Source organism: Pelophylax lessonae (genome assembly GCF_965119305.1).
Source record: "Pelophylax lessonae genome assembly, chromosome: 4".
Taxonomy (NCBI): domain Eukaryota; kingdom Metazoa; phylum Chordata; class Amphibia; order Anura; family Ranidae; genus Pelophylax; species Pelophylax lessonae.
Window position 1 is genome coordinate 297,791,136 of NC_138771.1, and position 27,735 is coordinate 297,818,870.

General features: G+C 37.6%; 1 protein-coding gene across 1 annotated transcript in view; it reads right to left on the reverse strand.

Moving 5' to 3' along the window:
• Window positions 1-27,735, reverse strand: part of CFAP54 (cilia and flagella associated protein 54) — a 616,124-nt gene that overhangs the window by 342,051 nt on the left and 246,338 nt on the right. The window contains exons 28-30 of the mRNA XM_082253561.1: window positions 19,146-19,307; window positions 16,676-16,781; window positions 5,652-5,741 (exon numbers count right to left, since the gene is read on the reverse strand). Of these exons, the coding sequence (XP_082109687.1) occupies window positions 5,652-5,741; window positions 16,676-16,781; window positions 19,146-19,307 (358 nt within the window). The remainder of the gene's footprint in view (window positions 1-5,651; window positions 5,742-16,675; window positions 16,782-19,145; window positions 19,308-27,735) is intronic.

Consider the following 27,735-nt stretch of genomic DNA (forward strand, 5'->3'; position numbering starts at 1 on the left):
AGGTACAATACAATTAAAGACAAGAGGAATAAGTGGCTCTGCTTTTGAGAGTTTACAAACTAAAGGACGAGGAAAAGTGATACAAAATCTAGAGTAAGAGTAAAGAGTAAAATTTCAGGCAGAACTGGAGATAGCCATACAGGTTTGGGTAGGGAGTTTCAGAGGATGAGAGAGGCTATGCAGGAATCTTGAACACAAGCATGGGAGGAGGTGACAATGGGACTATGGATAAGGAGGTCTTTGGAACAGCAAAGAGGGTGGTTTGTGTGGTATTTTGAGATTAGGTTGATGATGAAAATGAGGCCAGAATTGTGGATGGCCATTGTCTTGTCAGAAGAAAAATGTTCTCCCTAGGGTCGGGTTTCTTGCAGAATGTATCAGTTTACCTGTATTCTTTTTACCCTCTATCCTCATAATCCTTCCAGGGCCTGCTGAAAGCATCCCCACAGCATGATGCTACCACCCACATTTGATGGCATGTTTTGATGATGCAGAGTGTATAGCTAATGCCAAACATGAGAGTTAGGTCTATTGGCCAATAAGCTACATTTTGGTGTTAGAACTCTCTTCCAGATAACTTCAGAGTCCCCAAAGTGCCTTCTGACAAACTGTAGGCAAGACCGCAGTTGGGTTTTATGTAACAGTTCTTTCTGACATTCTTTCATAAAGTTGCAACTGTTTTTGTATGTATAATGTATTTCGTTTGTGTATGTGCGGTTGCAAGGTGGGAAACGTACTGGCAACAACTGATTAGCCCAGGTTGATTGGCCTGGCAATGACAGCTTGCTTCTGGTTTCTGACCGTATCCAAGCTCACATTTTTGTTTCCAAATTACCGATTTCAGTATTGATTTAAGTGACTTTGAAATGTGTGCTTCTGAGTCACCTATATTGTGCTTCAATTTGCTTTAAAATTACTTTTCATGGTGTTGCTTGGAGTTTTCTTCTGTCTTCATAGTGTGGGTTATGCTACAGTACTGACTCACCAGAAGTTGGACCCTCCAGGTATATGTGTATTTATATATAATTAGTTAAATGGGGGTGATCTAGGTGCAGATGTAGGTAGTAGCATCATGTTTTGGGGATGCTTTTCTGCAGCAGGCCTTGGAAGACTTGTGAGGGTAGTGGGTTTATTGAATTGAGCAAAACTGATACAATCTGGAAGAAACCTGAGCCTAGAGGAGAGAATTTCAGACAAATAATTAGTTAAATGGAACTGATCTCTAGTTAACTAATCATGTAATTTGAAAAATGTAATTTGACAGTAGCAGTTAAAATTTAGTTATAATTTAGGTAAGTCATATTAATAGGGGTATACATTTATGCAGTCAGTTTATTCATCATAAATAATAAAAAAAAACTTTTAGATCTGTTTTCCTGAAAAGTCTATTCAGCCTATTTTTATATCAGTGCTAAAAATATAATCCACGGTATTTCATTGTTTTAAGACGATAAAACATGAAAATGTCTAAGGCTAAATAGTCTTTATAGGCACTGTTTGTGGCAATACAGACATTGAACAACTACATATTTTATCTTGCTCCAACTATATCCATGTTATCTATCACGTAGGACTATCCTGCCCTAACAATGTCTGAGCAGTCAGGATTGATGGACGTGGTCCATACACAAAATGATTATTGGCAAACAAGCAGATTATCAGAATGTGTATTGGCATGTCTAAGCTTGACTACATAAAACCATGATGGTTTATAGAATGCTGACATTCAACTGTATGTGTGGAGCTCAACCTGTGTTATATAAATAAAAAAGAATATTTCATCAGCAAAATACCTACAATATTAATGTTCAGGTTACTGATAAATATAATTAAACTGAAATGACAATGGCATCAATCTAAAGTTGGTGAAGCAAAGCTACACCAATATTATACTTGATAGCTACACAAAACCTAGGAAAGAGTGACATCTTTTGGTCACTGAACATCACTAGAAGCCTTGTTTTCCTCCCAAGATGTTAAAAAGAATTTGCCACATTAACTTAAATGTGGACCCTTGCTTCGGACTCCACTTTAAAGAGACATGATTAAATAAACCCAGAAAAGTAGACTACGTTCATCCCATGACATATAAGGGGGAATCACAGAGCACCAAGGTATCTAAACAGTAGCAATACAAGATGCTGTCTGCAAAACAAAGTATGGGAGTCCTTGTCATGGTAAAACACTGTTGATTTGGAGAGTATATCTTTTAAAAAGGCCAAACTGTTTAGTGCCTAGTTGAGTATTTGTGTAAATCTTGCAAAGCATTATACTACTTAAAAAATATAAATGTATTAATTATAACATTGCCTTTGCAATCATCCCAATTTCTTTCTTTTTACCTTAAAGCTAGCTTTTTTAAAATGAATCTAAAAAGGGTATATATATATATATATATATATATATATATATATATATATATATATATATATATATATATATATATATATATTAGTATTAAACATTTAAGGGGTACCCATCATAACCCAAAGCTAAGAAAGTTCCAATTCAATTCCAGTTGAATTAACATGGGTAATGCATTCAAATGCAGAATACAAAACTTATTCTTTTAAGCAATACATTGGTGTGGAAACTGCCTATTTTCTGCCTACTTTCTATGCATTTTGCTTTAATTGTAAAAAGAAGAAAATGTATGAAGACAGATCTAGTGCGAATGTGCTCTAAAGGTGCATAGAAGCAGAAGAAAATGGTTTATGAGTAAAGTAATATAGGAACGACAGAATATAATATATACATGCAAGCATGTATGTCATCTTATGCATGGCCCACAATGGGCTATCGGACATAAAGTTCCAGAAAGAGCTCCACAAGCTTTTTTGGGGTATTTAGGTGATAAGCTTCAAATCTAAATAGGCGTGTTGCCTATTAGATGTGGTGAGTGTTGGTAGCTCTGATGCTGCACTATCTTTTTGTTAGTCCCATCCGAGATCACTAAGCAGTGGGGTTAATGTCTGCAAGTGGGCTGCAAGTACATATTGGAGCAGGAGGGACTAGAAAGAGACATAGAGCTCTGTGGAAGGCTGTCATCTTGTCACCTTTGGTTGCTCTCCTGAAAGGGCCTACAAACACCTTCTCATCTCCTGATATATACAACATGGGTGAAGTGTTCTGTGAGAATGAGAAGGCTGATAACACTTGGGAAAATGGATAAGGCTGCAAATAACCAAAAGAATGCCAGTTCCATACCCGCATCCATTTTAATTAAACAACAAAAAAAAAAGGGAGCACACATAGAATGTAAAACATAAAAAAAAAACTTTATTTTAAATAGATAAAAACATAACAAATGCACATGTAAAATACATTACATCTTGGGACAGTACATCAAATGAACCACAATGCCCTTGTGGTTTATTTGACCCATCCTAGGGTCAAATTTGAAGATTTATCTGCTTCAGACTGTACAGGCAACTTGGAATTGCAGATGTCAAAGTAGATTGTTTTCTGTTGAGAGGTGAGCACTGAAACATCATGTAGTGTTTATATTTTGTATAATACTAGATATATACACTCTAGATCTATTTAGGTGAATATTATGAAAAAATTGTTTTCTATATTTGTTTATGTAAATTTCTTTTGTATGTTATAAAGGACACCAATCAACCATAATGGTTCCCGATGAAGCCATTTTTCACCTATCTGGCGAAACGCGTCGAACCTTATGAAGTATTATGATTGTCCCTATGTGGTTCCTTTGATGTACTGTCCCAAGATATAATGTATTTTACATGTGCATTTATTATGTTTTTATCTATTTAACCACGCTAGCGGTAAACCCGAGCATGACTCGGGGTAGGAATTTTCTGCTATTATCGGTATCCCCGAGTCACGCTCGGGGTGAATGGGCAGTGCTATGCAGAAAGCGCAGCGGAGTGTCTTACCTTATCCTGGCGATCCAGCGATGAGCTCTCATTGCTGTGACCGCCAGCCGAGATCTCCGCCGCCCGTCTGTCGGTAGGAGGACTTCCTAGTTCCGTTCCCTGCAAGATGGGAGCGGAACTAGGGAGGGAAATTTAAAAAAAAAAAAACGTTGCACAAAACACAAACACATTTTATATTATATATATATGCATATATATATATATATATATATATACATATATATATATATATATATATATATATATATATATATGCATATATATATATATATATATATATATATATATATATATATATATATATACATATATATATATATATATATATATATATATATATATATGCATATATATATATATATATATATATATGCATATATATATATATATGCATATATATATGCATATATATATATGTATATATATATATATATATATATATATATATATATATATATATATATATATATATATATATATATATATATATATATATATATATATACCTATATACACACACATATATATAAAATTATATTATTGATTCGATTATAATTCATGCGTATATACACACACACACACACACACATATATATACACACATATATATATATATATATATATATATATATATATATATACACACATATATATAATATATAACGCATGAATTATAATCTAATCAATAATATCATTTTATTATATATATTATATAGTAAAATTATATTATTGATTCCATTATAATTCATGCGTTTGTGTTTCAAATTTATCACATCTGGGATGTTTACTAGAGTCTTGTTTTGGTCAGGTTTAAGTCAGTAATTACTAAGAATTGTAGGCCTATAATACATAACGCCAAATTTCCATGAAAAAAATTGTACCGCTTTTGGTACAGAATTCCTGACAGAATCATACCGCCACGGAGGTTAAAATAAAAGTTTTTTGAATGTTTTACATTCTATGTGTGCTCCCTGACTGCCAGACCTCACCCATTAATGTCCAATCTTTTCAAATCCACTGTAACCTCCTGGTCCTATACACAATCATACAGTGTGATTTTCTATATATATATATATATATATATATATATATATATATATATATATATATATATGTATTTTTTTTTTTTAAGGCTGACAAAACTGTTTAACAAATATTTTTCTGCACTCACAAAAAATGTACTTTGCCTGAAAAAAAATGAAACTAATGCAGGCACACCATTTAAAGTGAAATTCCAGGCACCACCTAACTAAACTTAAAAATTCTCCCACACCCTTTTCTAAGCTATTCTGACTAATCTGTGCAAAAAAAGATCTGTATACTACCTACCTATTTTCAGGCCGTTCTGGTCCAGCCAAGTGATCCTGTGTCAGCCAGCAATGAATGGACAATAGTAATCCTATTGGGTCACCACTCTCATGCTTTACTAACTATTATCAAGCACTCTTTCCTCTGACCTGCGGCAGTGCTGGTTGACACAGGGGAAACAGTATACAGATCTGTCTTACACAAGTTATGCAGAATAGGTTTTAGTAAAGGGGAGGGAACGTTTTTAAGATTGCTTAGGTGGTGGCTGAAATTCCACGTTAAATACTGGTAAGCTGCAATTTATTACATTTTTGTTCTTGAATTTTGACATAAAGTACGTCAGTATTTACACACGTAACAATACAGTTGTATAGTACTTTTTCATTAAAATCTATTGCTAGAAAATACGTTTTTTTCTGGTCTGGTTCATGAAATACATACTTTCCTTAAAAGCTGCATTTGGAGCCCAACATGTTACTACTGAATGAAGAAGTATAGGATCCTCTTGTCCAGTGAGCTCTGTTCCAGTTACTGTAAAGGATAAAAAAAAAAAGTAATTTAGTAACACATACTTACATTTACTGACTTTATTTTACTAATAAAGAAAGTCACTCTGAGACTGAGCAATATTACATTTTAAAGCTTCTCTGCAATCTTACTGCTTACAATTCTGTTCCAACATGTGCGCTCAGCAAGTGGTAAATTTACGTTTTGCTGTGTCAGCTTGTTCTTTCCAGTGGCAAGAATCTCTTAATTGTTTTTTCTTTTTTTAAAGGAGAGCATCAGAGTGAGAAACAACATTATGGTGAAGTTATATATTTTATCAATATAATTACTTATATCTATTTTTTTTTTCTTTAAGCAAACCACATGGATCAGTAAATGTAATTTGTGAAATTCGTGAAGGTAAAGACCAAATAAGCTGAAAATACAGCACATTATTATCAGTACATATTACACATATGTGCAAAACTAGGCAAAATCATGTTTAAAATATTTTCACAAAGGTGGTATAACAGGCTAGAGCTTTTTCTGATTAAAAAGGTATTGGGTCTTAAGCCAGCCATAGATAGTTCAAATCTTGGCCGGTTCAGCAGGAACTAGCCAATATTTAAACCATGTCTGGGCAGGCTGAATGTACCCAGGTTGATTGATCGTCTGATCGACCTGGGTACAACCAGCTTGTTGGATCTTACATGTTATTTTTTGCTAGTGGCTGTTATAGCCGCTAGCAATACTTGCTGTGCTCTCCCGGAGGGGATGGCTTTCCCCGCCCCCCATGGGATGAACACAATGGCTCCTTGGGAAAGATTCCCCATCAACACTGACTGTGTTTATAGGGGAATCAAGCCATTTTCTTTTCTGTAACAGGTAGTTGCAGGAAAGAAAATCGCTCCGTCTATGGTTGGCTTTAGTTTTGGCTTCATCTTTTTATTGTGTCTGTGAGGATTAAAAGATAAGGGGCATCTGAATGAATAAGCAACAGAAATTTAAATGCAATGACGTGGAAAGGTCAACTGATGGAGGATAGAATATAAAAGAAGGCAAGAGATGCAAAGGGATAGCCAGGAACACTATGTGGTACTTCCAGTATGTCCATTTATTGCTGGACAACTTTCCGCAGATAGCAATGCAGTTTATACTACAGATGGTAGTGGTACCTCTGCATCTAATTTCCCTGAATATCACATATGATCATACTGAGGATCCTTATGCTAATGCACTGCTGTTTTACAGCTCTAAGATTTAAATGCCAGCCTTTCTGAATAGAGTTTGCATCTCCCTATCTCTTTGTGGTTTTGTTCTGGGTGCTTTAGTTTCCTTAATATCATAAAAGTATACTGGTTACCTAACTAACAGCTATACTGGTTGTAGAGTGTTTATCTGTGTGCTTCTGTAAGTGTAGTATTGAAAAGACTACATTCAAGAATACATTCATTTTACCTGCAAGTTGAAGTGGATTGGGCCAGCCCACAGTAAACGTGTTTGCATGCAGACCAGCAGTTACTAGGTCATCTGCCCTCTTGGAGCCTGGCTTCCCCCTTTTTCTCACTGCTGACTAGAGCTCAGCAGTAAACTGGACTCACTGGGGATTTCATTTTTATTTACTAGAAGAGGGAACTGAGCATTTTGAGCTGACTGCCCTAATAAGGAAGTCAACCAGTAATTAAAAGTGGAATTTCCTCATGGCCCTGTACATTGCTGAGGTCATTGAGGGGTTGGGAGTGCATTACCCACAATTGAACTGTAAATGTTCTAAAGGGTAGATGGCATATATCCACCTGGCAAAGAGAATCAGCCATTGCTTGGCCAAGTCAATAGCACAGCAAATTCTCTGAGATTTGGTCATCAATAGTAGAAACCCAAGACTAAAATGTTGCCTTAACCACTTGCCTACTGTGCACTTAAACCCCCTTCCCATCCAGACCAATTTTTAGCTTTCAGCGCTCTCACATTTTGAATGACAATTGCGCGGTCATGCTACACTGTACCCATATGACATTTTTATCATTTTTTTCACACAAATAGAGCTTTCTTTTGGTGGTATTTAATCACCTCTGGCTTTTTTATTTTTACAAAAAAAAAAAGAAAAAAGACAGAAAATTAAAAAAAAAAAAAGTTTTTCTTATTTTCTGCGAGTAAATTTTGAAAATAAATAAATTTTTCTCCTTCACTGATGTGCGCTGATGAGGCGGCACTGATGGGCGGCACTGATAAGGTGGCACTTATGGGCACTGATGAGGAGGTACTAATATGCCACACTGATGAGCACTGATAGGCGGCACTGATGAGCACTGATAGGCGGCACTGATGAGCACTGATAGGCGGCACTGCTGGGCACTGAGAGGTGGCACTGCTGGGTACTGAGAGGTGGCACTGAGAGGTGGCACTGCTGGGCACTGAGAGGCGGCACTGACGGGCGGCACTGATGGGCACTGATAGGAGGCACTGATGGGTACTGGCGGATGGCATTGATGGACACTGACGGGTGGCACTGATGAGCACTGATGGGCGGCACTGATGAGCACTGATGGGCAGCACCATCAGTGCCCACACTCAGTACCCATAGTGCTGCCAGTCAGTGCTCATCAGTGCCTAGATGAGCAGGCACTGATGGGCACTGACTGGCAGCACTATGGGCACTGATTGTGGGCACTGATGGCGGGCACTGATAGTGGGCACTTTGTGTATGTTTTTATACCTTGTGTAATCAGCGCACTGGTGATCAGTGCCCTGATTACATTCTTCTGTGTCCCCGGTGGCTGATCGGCTCTCCTCCTTCCTCACACTGCAGTCTCTGTGTGAGGAAGGAGCGCTGGCGATGAGAGATGATCTCATATGTTTACATATGAGATCATCTCTCATTGCATGGGCCGATCACGTGGTAAATGGCCGCTGTGATTGGCCATTTACCACGATCTGTGATTGGCTGTGTCCAAGGGACAAGGCCAACACAGATTTTCCCCGATGCGCGCTCGCGGGAGCGCGCGGGGAGCCTGTGTCTGGGAGGCCGTTTAAAGACGGCCTCCCGGAAATTAGAGTCCACGCTGCAGCCGTCTTTCGCTATAGCGCGGACCGGAAGTAGTTAAAGTCTTCCCAATCTTGTGATGTAAGTTTTGGAAACAAGTTCTGAAAGTTGTCTCTGATATGCGAGTATATTCAAGAATTTTTAGTTAAGGCTGTAAATGTGTACATTTCTACATATCTTTTTTAATAACCGCTTGCCGACTGTATACTGTATATATGCATCGGCAAGGCGGCTCTCCTGCGTTGGGTCATGTATTTAGTAAGTGATCCAGCACTTCTAGGTTGGGGGAGTGCAGGCGCGCCACTGGCAGCCCTCTCCCGCTGTAATTATTCACAGTGGGACCCGATCAGCGGGTACCGCGTACTCGATGTCTGATGCCCGCTGGCACCTCCTGATTATTGGTTACATAGGCAGAACGGCAGTCTGCCTATGTAAAAAAGGCAGATTGCCACTCTGTGAGTGGGGAAGACATTGGTCCTGTCTTCATGATAAGCAGGGACACTGATCTCTGCCTTCCCCTGGTACAAGCACCTCCCACAGTTTAATAAAGCACTGGTCAGGCACACAGTTAACCCTTTGATCGTCCCTGATGCTAACCCCTTCAGTACTGTGACAGTGCATATTTTATCTCAGCACTGATCACTGTATTGGTGTCACCAGTCCCCAAAAAGGGTGGAAAGTGTCCGTTAGTGTCCCAACTGTCTGCCACAATATCGCTATAAGTCGCTGATTGCCGCCATTACTGGTAAAAAAAAAAGTTGCATGAAAACATCCCTGGTCAGGAAGGGGGGGGGGGTAAACCTTCCAAAAGTCAAGTGGTTAAACTGCTGCTTATTAGGTTTGTGATGTTGCAGTACAGTTACAGTAAGATGTTTTTCTATATTGGAAAAATGTATGACATTTTTTAAACTAGGTAAGTAAGATGCGTTTCTATATTGGAAAAATATATGACAATCTTTAAATTAGGTAAGCTAGTGTTCATAAAGTATTTTCTTACCTGCTAGAGAACACCCAAATTAAAAAAATAATAATAGTAATGTAGGAACAGAAGAACTCACCATAAATTATTACATTTACACACACAAACATCTTTGGGTATTCGAAGAAGTAAAGATAAACAGTTTTGATGGCATGCACCTTTTTTTCCACGTACACAGTGGGGTTTATTTACTAAACCTGGAGAGTGCAAAATCAGGCTCACTTCTGCATAGAAACCAATCAGGCTCCAGGTTTTATTGCCAAAGCTTAATTGAACAAGCTAAGATTAGAAGTTGATTGGTTTCTATGCCAAAGTGTGCATGATTTTGCTCTCTCCAGCTTTATTAAATAAACCCCTACGTGTCTAAATTAGTCAGTTTGAAGAATGGTAGCCCTATTCTGTTAAGGATAACAACGACTTAGCAATGTAGTGATGGAATTATTACACATGCTTTGTTTTCCCTAAAAGAATCTCCAGAGAGAGATAATTTAAGGCAATGCAAACTAACTGTATAACAGCACATTGGTGCAGCATGTTTTTTTTTTCAGAAGCCACTAAATAACAGAGCCTGAAAATTATGTAATTTCTTTTGCTAAATTATGACTAGAATGCATTATATTCCTGTTAAAGAAAGGGAACTGCTTATTACTTTGCCATTTTACTGTTTACTCTGATTGTCAGCCTTCTTTACGCCTTTCATACTATCTCAGTGTGTGGAGTGTGTGTTATGGAAATGAGCTCAAAGTTCCTAGAGATCAGTCAAGATGAAATACCAAGTAGTGGACTTCTATTTGCTGTTTAGCAGTCACCAGATTTTCACTACTGGAATTACAATATGCAGGGCAGAGCTGTCAGAACAAAAGATTCATCCCTAAAGCACTCAGGAAGGAAGATGCAATATGAGAAAAGCTTGTGCAGGAAGAGATTATTAAAAAATAACAGCAATTTAATATTCATTTCTTCATAACGCTCAGGGCTATCTTGCTTAAAATTCCCAATAAGCTATTATATCGATGAAAAATGGTCAATTCAAAACATGTTAGGACTTTTTTTTTCCCTGTCAGTAAGCAATCATCTAATTTATTTGCCTTCTATATTTAATATGCAAATACTTTGGGTATTAGTAATATATTATTAATAATAAACATTGTACATTCTCTGGCGTGCTATTAATGTTGGAAGGTCTACAGAATAAATCTATTGATCAATCTAAACACCACTCAAAAGTTTAGGTGGGTACATTTGCATCATCTATGCATGCGGGTTTTACAATTAAAAGCAATAAACGGTTTTACTGGAAAGATTTTTATAACTTGGGAAAAGCAAAAAAAAACAGTAATATATGACTATGGTTAGCTTATTTAACCTTCTTAGCGGTATTCCCGAGCGTGGCTCGTGTTTAAATTTCAGAGCCAAAAGCGGTAACCCCGAGCCACACTCGGGGTACCGCCAGAAGCATCGCTGGATCCTGTAAAAGAGGTTACTTACCTTGTCACCGGGATCCAGCGATGTATGCGAGCGGTATGTGGAGGCGGATCTTCCTCCCGTCCTCTCCGTGCCCAGGCTTCCGTCTCCTGCGACGTGACGTTCGCAGGGGGGGGGGGGTGGAACCTGCGGCAAATTCAAATGTAAAACACACCAAACACACTGATACCATTCAAAATAAAATAAATTCACATTACATTGCCCCCCAGTGCCCTTTCCTGCAGTTTTACTGTACTTTTTATGTATATATATATATATATATATATATATATATATATATATATATATATATATATATAATATATACATATATATATATATATATATATACGTATATATATATATATATATATATATATATATATATATATAATATATACATATATATATATATATATATATATATAAATATATATACACAGTATATATATATATATATATATATATATACATACATACATACTTTAACTTATTTATAGTTTTTTATTATATTATAATTTATGATTTTGTGTTTCAAACTTTATCATACCCAAGATGTTATAAAGAAGAACGCGCAGTAAAAAAAAAAAAAATATGTAAATAGTTGGGTTGGGCTGCTCATTCTCAAGAATTAAATGCAAAATAATGGTACCGCTTTCAGCACCTAAAATCCGAAAGAATCATACCGCCAGGGAGGTTAATAACACAGAACCCTATGCCAGACAGCACAACAACATCCTCAGCCTTCACTGCAGTAACAGCATTGCATGGCCAATAACATTCCCACTCCTCCCCATCTTGATGACTAGCAATAAAGAGGCAGCAGTAGCATATTTGTGAGACATCACTCTGGTCTCTTATGCTGTCAGCATGTTTCCTATCAGCACAAATGCAGAGCAGCAACTTACACTATTTTTCAAAATACATTTACTGTTTTTTTTTAAATAAATACCTAACTACATAAATTGGTGTTTTATATAATATACTAAATGTCTGGAATTCAGCTGTCAAAGATGTCAGATGCACCCTTTAGGTTGCAAAAGCACCGTGACTTCATTGGCAATTTTAGCACTTGCTCTTTTTAAACGTTGCATACACATCAGACATACGTGCAATTTCTTTATTTGAGTTTCATGTCCAAATTTAATTAATATATAAAATAACCTTACATCACACGCTTTCATTTCACTAAACAAACATAAATGTAAGCAATAAACTACAATTTTCGGTTCAAAATACAAGAACCGTGGAATATGACCACAGCCAAGGTTTTATATACTCTGTATTGAAAGGAAAATATTAAGGTTACTTCCAGTCTCATGCCATTAAAATCGAAATCTATCCTGTTTTTTTTTATAATTTAATGACTAGAGTGTAAACTGACTTAATTAATTTATCATATGCTTCAGCAACCAACTTGCATAATTAGCTGATTAAGATGCATATCTCATTGATTTAGTTATACACTTGTTAATTTAATTGCCACAAGTTAGGCTAATTACATTTAGGAGAGTCCCCATAGTTAGATATTGTCCTTTGTTTAGGAATGTATAGGATATAAGGAAAATTATAGGTATTGCTTGGCAGAGAATATAAGTAGGTATTCCTAATGACACACTATTATAAACAATGGTGTACAAATCTGTTTATTCAATGAATCATAGAAGTATGGAAATGAAAGTGATTTCTGTCTACCTACGGATTAACACAAGTACATTTATTCATGGCTCTCATGAAACGTATTACTAGAATTTATATTCAGCACTGTTACGAATGTGCAACAAACTCACCTTGTAATAATATTGCATATTAAAAGATATATCTCTGGCTTGAACAGTGATCATTGTTATCATTTTTTTAAACTTTTAAAAAGACAGCAATTTTCATAGGGCTGTAAAAGTTGAAAAACAAGTGCAAACCTTAATGGCAAACACATTCTTAACCACTTCCCGTCCGGCCTATAGCAAAATGATGGTCGAGTGGTGATTTTATTTTTTTGACTGGGCGTCATATGACGTGCTTCAGAAAAAGCCCCTTATGCGCGCCCCCAGGGGCACACAACGCGGAGATCGGTAGTTCGGTAGTCCCTAGACGTGACAGCCTGTGAGGAGAGCCAATAAGCGTTTTTTCTCACAGGAAGATCTGCACTGATGGGTGCAGTGATTATCAGTGCAGCCCCATAATTGATGCCTGACAGTGCCCTCCAGTGATGCCAATCAGTGCCCATCAGCGATTCCTGTCAGTGCCTATCAGTGACATCTATCAGTGACCATCAGTGCAGCCTATCAGTGTCCATCATTGCCCATAAATGCTGCCCATCGGTGCAACCTATTAGTGCCCATTAGTGTTGCCTATCAGTGCTGCATATCAGTGCCCATCAGTGCTGCAAAATAGTACCTCCTTATCAGTGCCCATCAGTGCCACCTCATTAGTGCCGCCTATGAGTGCCCGTCAGTGCAGCCTCATCAGCACACATCAGTGAAGGAGAAAAATTACTTATTTACAAACATTTTTAACAGAAACTAAGAAAAACTTTTTTTTTACAACATTTTTGGTCTTTTTTCATTTGTTTAGCAAAAAAATAAAAAAAACCAAGTGGTGATTGAATACCACAAAAAGAAAACTCTATATGTCTCAAAAAAATTATAACAATTTTGTTTGAGTACAGTGTTGCATAACCGCGAAATTGTCAATCAAAGTGCGACAGCGCAGAAAGCTGAAAACTGGCTTGGGAAGGAAGGGGGTAAAAGTGCCCTGTATTAAATTGGTTAAAGTAATGAGAGTATTTTTCAAAAATGTCCATACAACAAGCAAAGTCAGTCATTCAACAAAGGTGGGTTTTTTTATTAAGCACTCATGGGTCTATGACAAAGGTAAAATAATGACAATGCACCTAGTAGGCTATCACTATTATAGCAACAGAGCATGTGGTGGTTACTGGTGGTAGAAGCACTTTCTTTAGATTTTATATACTGTACATTTGCTAAGCAGTGAAACAAGGAATGGTGCTGGTGTTCGTGGTCACCTTCAGCGTAGTGCACCCAACCTAGAATGTGTCAGCCCAGCATCAAGGCATGTGTGGAAATCTGTTTTTGTGGCACAGTTCCACTAGAGTACACTGCCACTCTGATTGACCATACGTCAGCATGATGTCCGGGGAGGGTGCATCACTCATCCTCTGAAGGTACAGCCACATATCCCTCAGTATTGTACCTCCTTCTTTCCCATTGTTCACTGCACGCCATAACACACAAGGCTCTTGTTCTCTCTCTTCTTACTACATACTCTTGTTCCTAAACCAATGTTCAATATTGGTGCATTCGGAGTAAAATCACACCTCTTTATGAACGTTCGAAATACTCTGAACTTTGTTCATCTTATTGCATTAACAGGTCAACTTTCCATTAAAATGGATGCACAGAGCCCCTGATTCTGATGATACTGAAGCCAGATGCACAGCAGGACTCACTAGAGGGCAGGTTTTAATTTTCTATTCTTCAGCTGGAGGAACAAAGCAAGTATATCACGCTCCCAGGAAAAAAAACTGTCTCTCCTAGATCTTACTACTGATTAAGCAACTACATCTCTCAGCTGAACAACTAATCATGTGCCCTTTCACGCAATCAGAGCATAACTTAACTCCCCAAAGCATTATAATACAGAGAGGAGCACCAGGCAAAAATTAGATAAAAGTACCAAGATCATTTTTATTGTTGATTTAAAAAAAGTCATGTAAAAACGGCCAGCGTGTTTCAGGGGCAACGTGACTTCATCAGGGCTCAATACAGGATAAAACTTTGTGGGACACAGAGAAACCATTGTCTTCACAGATCTATATTAAAACCAGTATTGAACTCTTCTCATGATGAACAACTTGACAGCAGTTGCTGAGCTGCAATTGAGGCCTCCTTTTGTCAGACATGGTGAGTTCTGTAGGTTTAGCTACATTGAAAAGATTTACATTAACAATATGATGTGTTTTACTGCATGTTGTGATAAAGGTCATTAGGCTGTCTGCTACCTCAATCAGCAATCATTGTTTGTTATACTGAAAGGAAGTATGATAGGCACACAGTTAGAAAAAATTAGGAATTAAGGAAGTAGACTGGTAAATGTAAATCCGGACATAGACGGATCACAATTTGGTTCAGCAGGAACCTGCCGAATTTCGATATATCTATGGGCAGGCAGGTTGTATTGACTTCAGTACAACCAGGACATTGGGATTTTTTTGGATAATTACTGCTGCCAGTTATAGCTCACAGGAATACTCATTGTATTCTGAAGGTAGGGAAGCCTCCTACTGTCAGAAACAAAAGCGCAGCAGGAGGGATTTCTCCATCAACATTGATTTGTTGATTAGGGAATCGAGCCATTTTCTTTCCTTCAACTGCCTAATGTATAGCGAGCCTAATGGCAGGAATACACGATAAGAAAATCGGCCGAAAATTTCCGTTCAGCGAGTGATCGTCCGATATTCTACTGGTTAATGCCCAGCCATCAATGAGCGATATCAATATTGTGAACGAAAAATACCGTTTGAAAAACCCGAAAAATTCTGTCGTCTCGTTTGCGAATGAACGATATTCTATACGTTGTTGTTGAGGTCGTTCAGTTTAAATCTGTATAACCTCATCATGCACGAACACTGTTTCGATGGTCGGCGGGCAACGGTCGGGCGATATTCGGACCGTGTATGTTGGCAACGTTTTCGACCGACAAATACTTTTTCAAAAGTCGGTGGTCGAATGATCGGGCGATATTCTAATCGTGTATTCACACCATAAGATTGGGGAGGATCACATGAAGGGGTGGGGATGTTAGGAAGGGAGCGTTCTAAAGGTACAGTTATCCTTTGTCGCCAGAACTGGAATTAAGGGGAAATATTCCAAAAGGAACACCTGTTCTGCTGACAACTGTTTAAGGAATTTTCTCTCAATTCCATTTAGGAAGCAAAGGGAAATCTCTTTTAAAGTAGAATCTAAGACAGAGTTATGAATTGAGTAAGGATTTTATTGTTGTATCCCCACTGAGAGTTTCTTTCTTGTTTCCAGACCCAGAGACACAACTAAGGGGAAATAGCACTTTTTGCCAGTTCGCACCTAGGAACAGGTGTTGCACTCGCTTTCTATCAACCTCAACAGAAGCCTCAAAGGAATCTCCCTAATGGGGCCTCAGACCAATTTAACAATCCAAAAAATAGGGTTCTCCCTCATAGAAAAAAGAGAAAAAAAATTAAAACAATGCAATTAAAAAAAATAAAAATAAAAGCTTGGCTGGGATTGCACTTTAAGCAATGAGGCGTAATAAACTTCAGATAAAAAAATCAGTAAAATTAGTAAAAAATCAGATGCCCATATTACAGTATGCTTTAAACCCAGTTGCCATGGGTTACCTCATTATACACAGTCACTGCATTTTGGGCTGCATTCTTAAATAGACCTGCGTGTTTATATTTAATAAGGCACCATAGTTTAGATGGAAGCAACTTACCTGGTTTAGTCAATTTTAGAAGATTGTGTTCCAGGGCAGTCAATTGTTCATTAACTTTTTCTGCAATAATTATTTTCTTTTTTTGATGCTTTTTGGGAAAGGACCCCTACATACCAAGAAACAAAACAGTAACAAACTTTGCAGAGAATACAGCATAAAATACATTTTTCAGGTTGAATAAACTCGAATATTTAATCAATACACCACATCATTATGTTTTCATGCTGTGCACAACCAACGCCTGGGCTTTTCTTTCTCCAATGTTGCAAGGTCTGAGCTGTCCCCCATCACTCTATCCATTGCGTTTTCCATTTTCTCATGGTCATACTCGGAACTGGTGTCTTTTCTTTTCAGCTATTGGACACATGTGTGTTGGAATAGCATCATACAAGGACCTGGCTTCAATACACAGTACCTTACAGATGCTGGGAGTGTACAATGCACATGAACTGCAGACAGCGTACACACAGAAAAAAAAATGCTAGCAGGTTGGAGTAACAAAGAAATGTTATTCTACCTCAAAACTCCAGCTATTAGAGATGTTATTTAAAGTTTAATTTCACCCGGTTTTGTAACAAAATATGTTTAAACAGGGAAGGTTGTGTCTTTAGTTCCCAAGGTATAAATAGATATTGTCTACATTATATAGGTTTAATATTAGGTAGGAACATTCAGTAAAAAAAAGCCAGATCTATCACTACCACATACTGTACCAGCACACTTTAAACACATACCGCATATTAGTAAATAGGTTAAAACAATTGTCATGACTGTAGAGTGTTCATTTTTCTAACATCTGTATTATGTTGCTATCACTTTGATAGATATAAATATTCATGAACAACCATTAGAGTGTGAGCAGACCACTCCGGGTAAAGATCATACCCATACTGCTTCTGAGAGGTTCCGAGCAATCCCAGCCTTCAATACAGAATTAGGATCATTGTAATGGCCCTCGGCCCATCATTGCCCTTATGTAAGGGAAACAGATGGACATTTTTAGAGCTGGTGTTTCCCGTAAAAATCTACATGGAACAGTAATGACACACTGCAAGAAGGTTTCTGCTCAGGCTATGATGCTAATTATTTTCGTGGTATGCCCATTTGAACTGAAATATTGAAGTTAAAGTTAAAATCTTTTTTTTTAGTTTAAATTAGCAACTATTGAGGGGGGGTTTACTAGAGCCGGACAGGCACCAGAAGAAGTACAACAGATATCGGAGTGCCAAAGGAAGCAGTACTGTTTTTATTTAAAGTAGATAAAGTTGGTTATTAATTCTAAATAAAATAACACTTTTATTACATCTGATCATCTTACTGATCCATTCCTTTGCCATTTCATTATCTTTGATACTTAAAGGTGTTGTAAAGAGAGAAGTTTTCTATGCATTAAGATAAAAAGCCTTCTAAGTGCAGCAGCCTCCCTAGCACCCCAAATACTTACCTGAGCCCCATTTATATCCAGCGATGTCTACGAGTGCCTCAGCCGTCCAGAACTCTCCCTCCTGATTGGATCAAACACAGCAGCAGTGCTAATGGCTCCCGCTGCTGTCAATCAAAGTCGGACAATCAGGAAAGGGGGCGGGCCAAACTGCAGCTTCATGTCTGAATGGACACATAGAACTGCAGCTCAGCTCGGGTGCCCCCACAGCAGGCTGCTTGCTGTGGGGGCACTCGACAGGAGGGAAGGGCCCGGAGCAGTGAAGAGGGACCTGAGAAGAGGAGGATTCAGGCCACACTGTGCAAAACCAATTTCACAGGGCAGGTAAGTATAACATGTTTGTTATTTTAAAAAAAAACAAACACTTTACAATCACTTCAAGTTTTCATCCAAAGCATTGGCTGATACCTGTGGCCCAAGGAGCTGTATATTAACCAGACCTTAAATAACACATATGTAACCTCAAAACTTTATCTTTCAGATCCAGTGTCACTTTCAACCCAACTGGAAAATACAGCAGCAGATAAATGCTTGTTCCAAACATGACATCATCAACCTGTGGTCTTATTTGGCCATACGCTAATCATTACCGTATGCACTCTGCACTAAGCCATTATTAAATACGGCAAGATCTGGTCAATACGTTGAACCTACATAACAAAAAAAAAAAAGTCCAGGCTATAGACTGCTAACATTTTACTAGTTATTGCCGTTGTTCGTTTTTTGACAATCAGGTAGGTCTGGCAGATGACAGAAGGGCTGGTGTGCCCCAGAGTATCTTGGTATCCAATTATTTCCGGTAAATAGCGATTAAATACTTTTTTACTGATAAGCCTACTTCGGTAAAAACATGTTGTTTCACAAAATCCATTTTTGCAATTGTAAACCAAGAGGGCCAGTAATTTATCTGGCATTTTTTAATAAAGTATTGTGCATAATTATGACAAAATCATAGTATAGCACTAATATAATTTCCTATGCCTGACATATTATGTTCTGTTTCCCTGTGTGAGTATTTTAAAACCATACCTTTTCTTTTTCTCCTCCATCCTTTGCTTTTTCAAGGTCATCACTTAATTTTGACTGATATGCTTGGACACTGTTTGCTGTACTTTCTGTGACATCAAGTAACTTTTTCCCAGTTTCTATTACAGATGCTGCTATTTCATATTCCTCCCATGAACGGAGCACCTGCATAAAAACAATACAGGCAAAAAAAATAAATATTAAAAGACAAGTCTTTTTCATTCAAAGAGAATCATCTTTTATATATATATATATATATATATATATATATATATATATATATATATATATACACAAATGCATACACACACACACTGTATATTAACACATATACACGTACACACACCCACATATAATATATATATATTTATATATATATATACATATATATATATATATATATATATATATATATATATATATATACACAAACACACACCCATATAATGAACTTAATTTAAATTATATTGGTAACAATCATTAACATGCTTACATGCTTTAAAAGAAACGTTTTCAAGTGAACTAAAAGATCCCTTCTACCAGGACATTGCTAGGTTCACAGAGTTGGTGGGCATTAATGGGCGCTATTACATATGCTAACATTCATTACATTAAAGCAGCCCATTCGTTTTGAATGGCTGGTGAATGCATGCAATGCAGATTACAAAGCACTTTTTCTAACGCAACACACCACAGCACACAGAGAGGGGGATTTATCAAAACTGGAGCAGCCATAATCTGGAGCAGTTGTGCATGGCAACCAGACAACTTCTATCTTTCATTTTCAAAGCCTAATTGAATAAGCTGAAGATAGAAAAGTTATTGGTTGCCATGCACAGTTATTCTGGATTCTGTCTGCTTTAGTTTTGATAAATTACCCCCTAGAGTTTTCCAAGCTGTGCATTTTGGGGAACTAACTATGGGGTTTAATTCAAAATGCATGATATTGCAGTACAATGTCCAGAAACCTGTTGGATAATGTATAGAGATGTAAATCCACCCTTTATATGTTTTATTTTTTAACTACTTTTGTTTGTTCAACTGTACATATTTAGTTACCTATTTTGGATGAAATAAAGATACAAATCAATAAGGCTCCGTTCACATGTAGGCGTTTTGGGCGTTTTTGGAGCGTTTTTCTGCTCACTGATCAGCTCTCAAAACGCCCAACAAGACAAATCCCATTCATTGCAATGACCCCTGTTCACATCTGAGCGTTTTGACGCCCTAAGGAAAACGCCCAACGCTCAAAAAAGTACTTGAGCTTCTTTTTGGGCAGATCACAGGAGTTTTGTCCCATAGACCTCAATGTAAAGTGATATTTGGCGTTTCACAGGCATTTTACAAGCGTTTAGTTGCTCCTGATCAGCTCAAACAGCACAACTCTCCACCCAGCTCTCCACCCAGGTCTCCACCCCCTTGGCATGCCGCTGCTGTGAGCACATTTTCCTGAAACATGGAGAACAGCAGTTAGGCAGTTTAGGTGACCAGACCCTGCCATACCAAGGTGACCGTAGCCTGCTGCCATACCAGGGTGACCGTAATGTAGTTTAGGTGAACTGACTCTGCTATGCCAGGCTGACCAAACTCTTCCATGCCAAGGTGACCGTAACGAAGTTTAGGTGAACTGACTCTGCTATGCCAGGCTGACCAAACTCTTCCATGCCAAGGTGACCGTAATGAAGTTTAGGTGAACTGACTCTGCTATGCCAGGCTGACCAAACTCTTCCATGCCAAGGTGACCGTAACGAAGTTTAGGTGAACTGACTCTGCTATGTCAGGCTGACCAAACTCTTCCATGCCAAGGTGACCGTAACGAAGTTTAGGTGAACTGACTCTGCTATGCCAGGCTGACCAAACTCTTCCATGCCAAGGTGACCGTAACGAAGTTTAGGTGAACTGACTCTGCCATGCCAGGCTGACCAAACTCTTCCATGCCAAGGTGACCGTAATGAAGTTTAGGTGAACTGACTCTACTATGCCAGGGTGACCAAACTCTTCCATGCCAAGGTGACCGTAATGTAGTTTAGGGTAAATTGACTCTGCTATGCCAAGGTGACCGTAATGTAGATATATATATGGAATCAAAAAACACCATTTTGAAGCCCTAAAACCCAATAAATGCCCCTAAAAAGTGCCTAGGGTTCTGGATCATGCCCCAGGGACTATGAATCAGGCAAAAAAAAGTTCTTAAAAATTGTCGTTTTTGATAGAGAGCCAATTATTGAAAAAAATAAAAAAAAAATAAAAAAAATAAAAAAAAAGATTTCTTTGGATTTAGTTTTAATTTTAGTGTCTGTGGGGTCTAAAAAGTGTACCTGTGAAGTTTCAGCTCTGTAGCATGTCCAGAACCATAAAAAAAAAAAAGATCATGCAGAAGAGGAGGTCCCTGGGAGGTCCAATGCAGAGGAGGAGGTCCTTGGGAGGTTCCTTTGCAAATGTTGTAAAAAAAACACTCTGCTTTTCCATTGGTCACCAAAAACACCTGTTAAAAACGCCCAAAAAAACGCCTGTAAAACGCTTGCAAACGCTTGCAAAAACGCCTATAAAAACGCCTGTAAAATGCCTGAAAAACGATAAACAAACGCCTGAAAAACGCCAACGCCTACATGTGAACGGAGCCTAAAGTTCAACCAGCAGCAAAACAATTAAATAAATAAAATAAACAAATGGAAAACCTCCATATGCAGAATCCTTTACCCACAGTTGAGTCAGAGGCAGACAAAAAAAAAAAAAACCCTATGAACCATAGTCTAATTTGCCCCAGCAGGGGAAAAAATGCCTGACTCCCTAGGAGGCAATGGGATATTCACTGGATCAACAATCCCTGGCATTCTAACCTATAAATGCTAATATCCAGTCATATTTTGTGCATTTGGGAATGCATCCATCCCTTGTTTAAAACAATCTACTGATCTGGTCAGAACTTGTTTCTGAGGGCGTTTATTCCACTTTTTCACCGTTCTTACTGTAAAGAAGCCTTTCCATGAATGTTAAATCTCTTTTCCTCCAGATGCAAAGAGTGCCCAGTTGTCCACTGTGATGACCTTAAAGTGAATAATATGGACCAATTATCTATTTTTTTGTTATTTTTTATTTTATTGGCACTGAACCTTCAGTTTGTGAACCACACTTTCCAACTGACAGTGCATTTACAGTACAGCGCGTGATTGCATAAAAAAAGGTACAAAAGAGCACTTTAAAAAAAAAATGAAATTTTAAACTGCCCCGCACTCAAGAATGTGCCGTCCATTCATTTGTCTATATAGTGTGGACAGCAAATAGTTAAATAAGTCACAGAAACTGTTTTGTGCCTGAGGATATCCTCTTACTAATCAGCAAAGCGTTTCTCTATATCAGCAGCAGTAAAATGTAGAAGTGGGCATATTCTAAGAAGAAACGGTATGTGTGCATCATCATTTCTTCAAAGAAAGCTATTGTGTATTTTCATAATGTATTCATTTGTGTTGTTACCACATTTCATTGTAGATGGATTTAATGTGATTGGTTATTCACTTAGCCATAAATGAATGTGCTATCTGCTATAGCAACTACTTTGAGGCATGATTGTTATTTTCAGATCTCATGGGCTTTCATTGCTGCATATAATGATTGTTATAGTTTTGTAACTTGGGCTTGTCATATTTGTTTGTTTGTTTTTTCCAAACCATATAATAATTATTATTATTATTATAGGTATTTTTATAGCACTAACACTTTACTCGCTTTACATATGGTTCATTCACATCAGTTTCATACATAAATTTACAGCTGTTCCCTCTTGTGGCTGGTCATATGTCAGTGCAAAACAGTAAATTGTTGGATATGCATGCCTGGTACAAAGGTTCATCTTACTTGAAGGACCTATTGTAACATTTAAGGGTTAAGAGCTTCAGATACAACCAACATGTTTCAGACAAAAAAAAAGCCTCCTCCTTCAGGGCTTGATCAGTGGATGTTAATAAAATCACAATAGATTGCCCTAAGGGACCTGTTTTAAGGCTTGATTAAGACCAGTGTCTCCTGACCGCACTAAAGACACATACGCACACACACAATCCTATATATACACTATTCTATAGCCACAGTTGATCCTCTGGATCAACTGTGGCTATAGAATAGTGTATATATAGGATTGTGTGTGTGCGTATGTGTATATGTATATATTTATGTATAGATGTGTATATGTATATATCATTTTTTATATTTTTTTCCTCTATTGGTTAATCTAGATGGACTTGTGTCTTTTTTCAGCCAGACTAACTATGTAACTATGTAAAAGAGGTTTAAGCCCTCCCCTATTCTAAATAAAATTGTCCCTGTGTTGTTATAAACTAACTTTCTGTCTGGTGAAACTATTGTCAACAGGCCAGGAAATGAAGGGAATTTCTGTAAAAAAGTCCCAGATAGCAGTAAAACCCAACAGAAGTTCCCCAGTTTATCCAAAATTAGAAAGAAAAGTATTTGCTGGACATACACCTTAAAATGCAGAAATGTTGCTGTAAAAGGTTTGCACGCTGGAAGATCATACATGGCTGTTCCCACATATACTGTATTTACTGTATAAAACACTGAAAACCATAACTAAAAGAAAGATTTTTAAAGCATTTGTACAAGATTAAAATTGTACATGCAATAAGCTAGTTCTAGTCAAATACAGAGTACTCCTTAAAAAAATAAGACATAAAAGAGTGGATATCTTTTGAGGCTATCTGTTCTCTGTGTGCCTATTGGATAGCAATTAGTTCAGGACACAAGCGCCTAAAGCTTCAAAGATGCTCACTGGACTCTGCTAAAAGGGTTTAAACTGCATAAAGATATGAAAAAACAAAAAGATACGGATCAAACTACTCTTAAATGAAATGGTTTTGTGCTAGCCCTAAGGAAATCAAAAAAGTTGAAATAATATTAGAACAGACCTTTTGACCTCCAATCCACTTATAAAGCACATTTAACAGAATTTTAAAACGATCTTTTAAAGTGGCTTTTCACATAAAAGTCAGCACATGTTAATATTTTTATTGGTTCGCTAACCAAACTAAAACTAGCTAAATACATAAGTGCTAAATAAAATGACATATTAAGGGAATTGTATTTATATTTTTATCTAGCAACCAATGCCATAATAGCAAGTTATATTTTGTTTTTGCTATTGATAATCTTAAATTGATAGGAAGGTAATTAGTGTATTTCAGTTATTTTTTTTTGACTTGCAGTGGAAATACAAAAATGCACAACAATTATCCTTTTTTTAACTATAGCAAACTTGTTTAACAGCATACACATTTTTTTCCATACACATCTAATTAATAATGTGCTCCATAAGACCTGAATTACAACATTACTACATGGCCAAATTTTTGTGGACACCTGACCATTAGAGATAGGTGAACCTACATGGATTAGATTTGTAGAGGTTTTTGGGTTTAAAACCCACATTTAGTAGTGAGCCCCCTTGAAGTCTATGAGGGGAAAATCCTGATACAAAATTCTAGCCATTTTTAAGAAAGAGATGGACACTGCCATGGGTAACAAAGCAAAAAATTATTTTTTAATACCATACAGCAGGTTAATGTAACAAAGAAAATACTCAAATCTCTCAAATAACAGGTTTGAGAGATGTCTTAAAGTCGTAGGAATCAGCATGGTTTTAAGAGACATTCTTGGCCACAGTTTACGTTGGCAGAACATTTTTGGTCGTGGAGCCACAGACAGTAGCATCTTTAGTAACATGCTACACCAATATTTACTTGTGCTAAAACAATGACAAAACACATCCTTGCATGCCAGAGGTGCCTTAAAGGCATGGAATGAAATGATGAGGACCATAATGAAAGTGCAAGTAGCTTTTCCTTTCAGAGTTCTCAATCTAGAAACACTCTTTCTGCTGCTTCTGGATCATCACAAAGTGTTTCTTCACCAGCAGCATCTTCAAGTAAGGAAGTGTTGCAAGCCACTGCCTCCCAAAAATACACAGTCCTTTCATTTGAAGATAAAATGATGCCTGAAAACCAGGAGAAAATTGATCAAGATCTTGCAAGAGCAATACATGCTTCTGGATAAGCATTATCAATAAATGAAAAAGTATATTGGCAGGAAGCCTTGAAATTTGAAAAAGAGAAAGGGGATGGTTACCTGTTTTCATGTTTTATTAAAATGTTCTAAACCCCCTCCCCCCCTGCACTATAGCCAAAAGATGGTTACAGCGCAGGCTTAATTTGCCGGGAGGGCGTATGTGGACGTCCTCCCGTGATCACACTGCTGACGCGCCCCCTGTGGTGTAAGGGCACAGGCACAAAGGGGCCCTTTACCATGTGATCAGCTGTGTCCAATGACAGCTGATCACGGAAGTAAACACAAGCCAGTTTTTGGCTTTTCTTTACTCGTGCTGACAGTGTGAGGAGAGAAAAACAGATAACCGGCTTGTGTAAAAGGGACATGGGCACCGATGATTAGTGTCCGGATTATCAGTGCAGTACCATAGTGCATATTACTATCACATAGTGCATTCCAATGGGCAATAAATATAGACAAGCAAAGGTTAAACCTGGGTGGCTAAACTGTAACATAAAAAGTCTTATTAAAGAGAAAAAAGTGGCCTTTAAAAAATATAAAGCGGAGGGGTCATTGTCAGCATTCCAATACTACAAGGAATGCAAAGAAGTGTAAGAGCAAAATCAGAGCGGCTAAAAAACACTATGAAAGATACATAGCAGAGGAGAGTAAAAAAAATCCCAAGGAATTTTTTAGATATATTAACAATAAAAAAGCAAGATCAGAGCACATTGCCCATATAAAAGGTGATGATGGGAGGATGGTTATAGATGACACAGAGAAGACAAATGTATTAAATGCCTTCTTCTCCTCAGTTACACAGGAAAACGAGGGGTATACTGACCACACAAGTATTGTTGGTTGCACATTACCCTTGTGGCTAACAGAGGCCGGAGTCAAGGAAAGACTAGATAAACTTAACACAATCAAATCACCAGGACCAGGTGGCTTACACCCAAAAGTTCTCAAAGAACTCAGTCAGTTTATAGCCAGACCACTATTCCTAATCTTTGTGGACAGCATACTGACGGGAACTGTAGCACCTGATTGGAGAAAAGCCAATGTGGTACCAATATTCAAAAAAGGGCAGAGACATATTCCTCGAAACTACAGGCCAGTCAGCCTAACATCAATGATAGGTAAATTATACTTATCATATATATATTATATATATATCTAATATAATATATTATATATTATATTATATTATTTATTATAATCAAGAATTTGCAGAAGAAAACAGTATCATTAGTAGTAATCAGCATGGGTTTATGAAGGGTCATTCCTGCCAGACCAATCTGCAAACATTCTACGAGGAAGTGAGCTGCCATCTAGATAGGGGGAGGCATGTGGATGTGGTATAACTGGATTTTGCAAAGGCATTTGATACAGTTCCCCATAAACACTGAATCTACAAGCTGAGGTACGCAGGCATGGACCATAAGGTTTGTTCTTGGCTAGTAAACTGGTTACAGGGGTGTGTCCAAAGGGTGGTGATAAATAACGTGTACTCATACTGGTCTAGAGTGGTAAGTGGGGTACCCCAAAGCTCTATCTTGGGACCAATTCTGTTTAATGTATTCATAAATGATATAGAGGATGAGATAAAGAGTTCAATCTCAGTTTTTGAGGACGATGCAAAAATAAGCAGGACAATAACTTCACATCAGGATATAGAAATTTTACAGAAAGACCCGAATAAAATAATGGAGTGGGTAACTACATAGCAAATTAGGTTTAATGTGGAGAAATGTAGGGTAATGCACTTGGGGGCTAAAAAACATAAACACAAACTACTAGTTTGAGAACCTCTGGGGAATCAAGGAAGGAGAAAGATCTGGGGGTCTTAGTAGATGACAGACCGTGCAATAGCATGCAATGTCAAGCAGAAGCTACCAATGCCGGCAGAATTTTAGCATGCATAAAAAAAGAGGATATACTCCAGAGATAAAACTATAATCCTGACACCTTATAAAACTCTGGTCAGGCCACATCTGGAGTATTCCATCCAGTTCTGGTCACCTGTCAAGGGTTGTGCTGGAGCTGGAGAGAGTGCAAAGAAGGGCAACAAAATAAAAATAAAAGACCTCAATTACGAGGAACGACTACAAGAACTAAATTTATTTTTGCTGGAGAAGAGACGCTTGAGAGGGAACATGATAGCAATTTACAAATACCTCAATGGTAATCCCAGCATAGGAAAAAAACGATTAAGTCTTAGGGAGTGTAAGAGGACACCGAGCCACACAAAAGGATTGGAGGAGAAGCGGTTAAACCTACAGAAGGGGTTTTTCACTGTCAGGGCAATAAAAATAAGGAACTCTCTTCCACAACTGGTGCTGTCAACGGGGAGTATTGATATTTTTAAGAGACTCTTGGGCGTGCATCTTAAAGAACACAACATACAGGGAAATAGGAGATGATTTTGGACACTGACATACGTACACTCACAGGTTGAACTGGATGGACTGTTTTCTTTATTCAACCTTACCTCCTATATAACTAGAGATTGCATTCTGTTTTCATGTAGATTTTATGC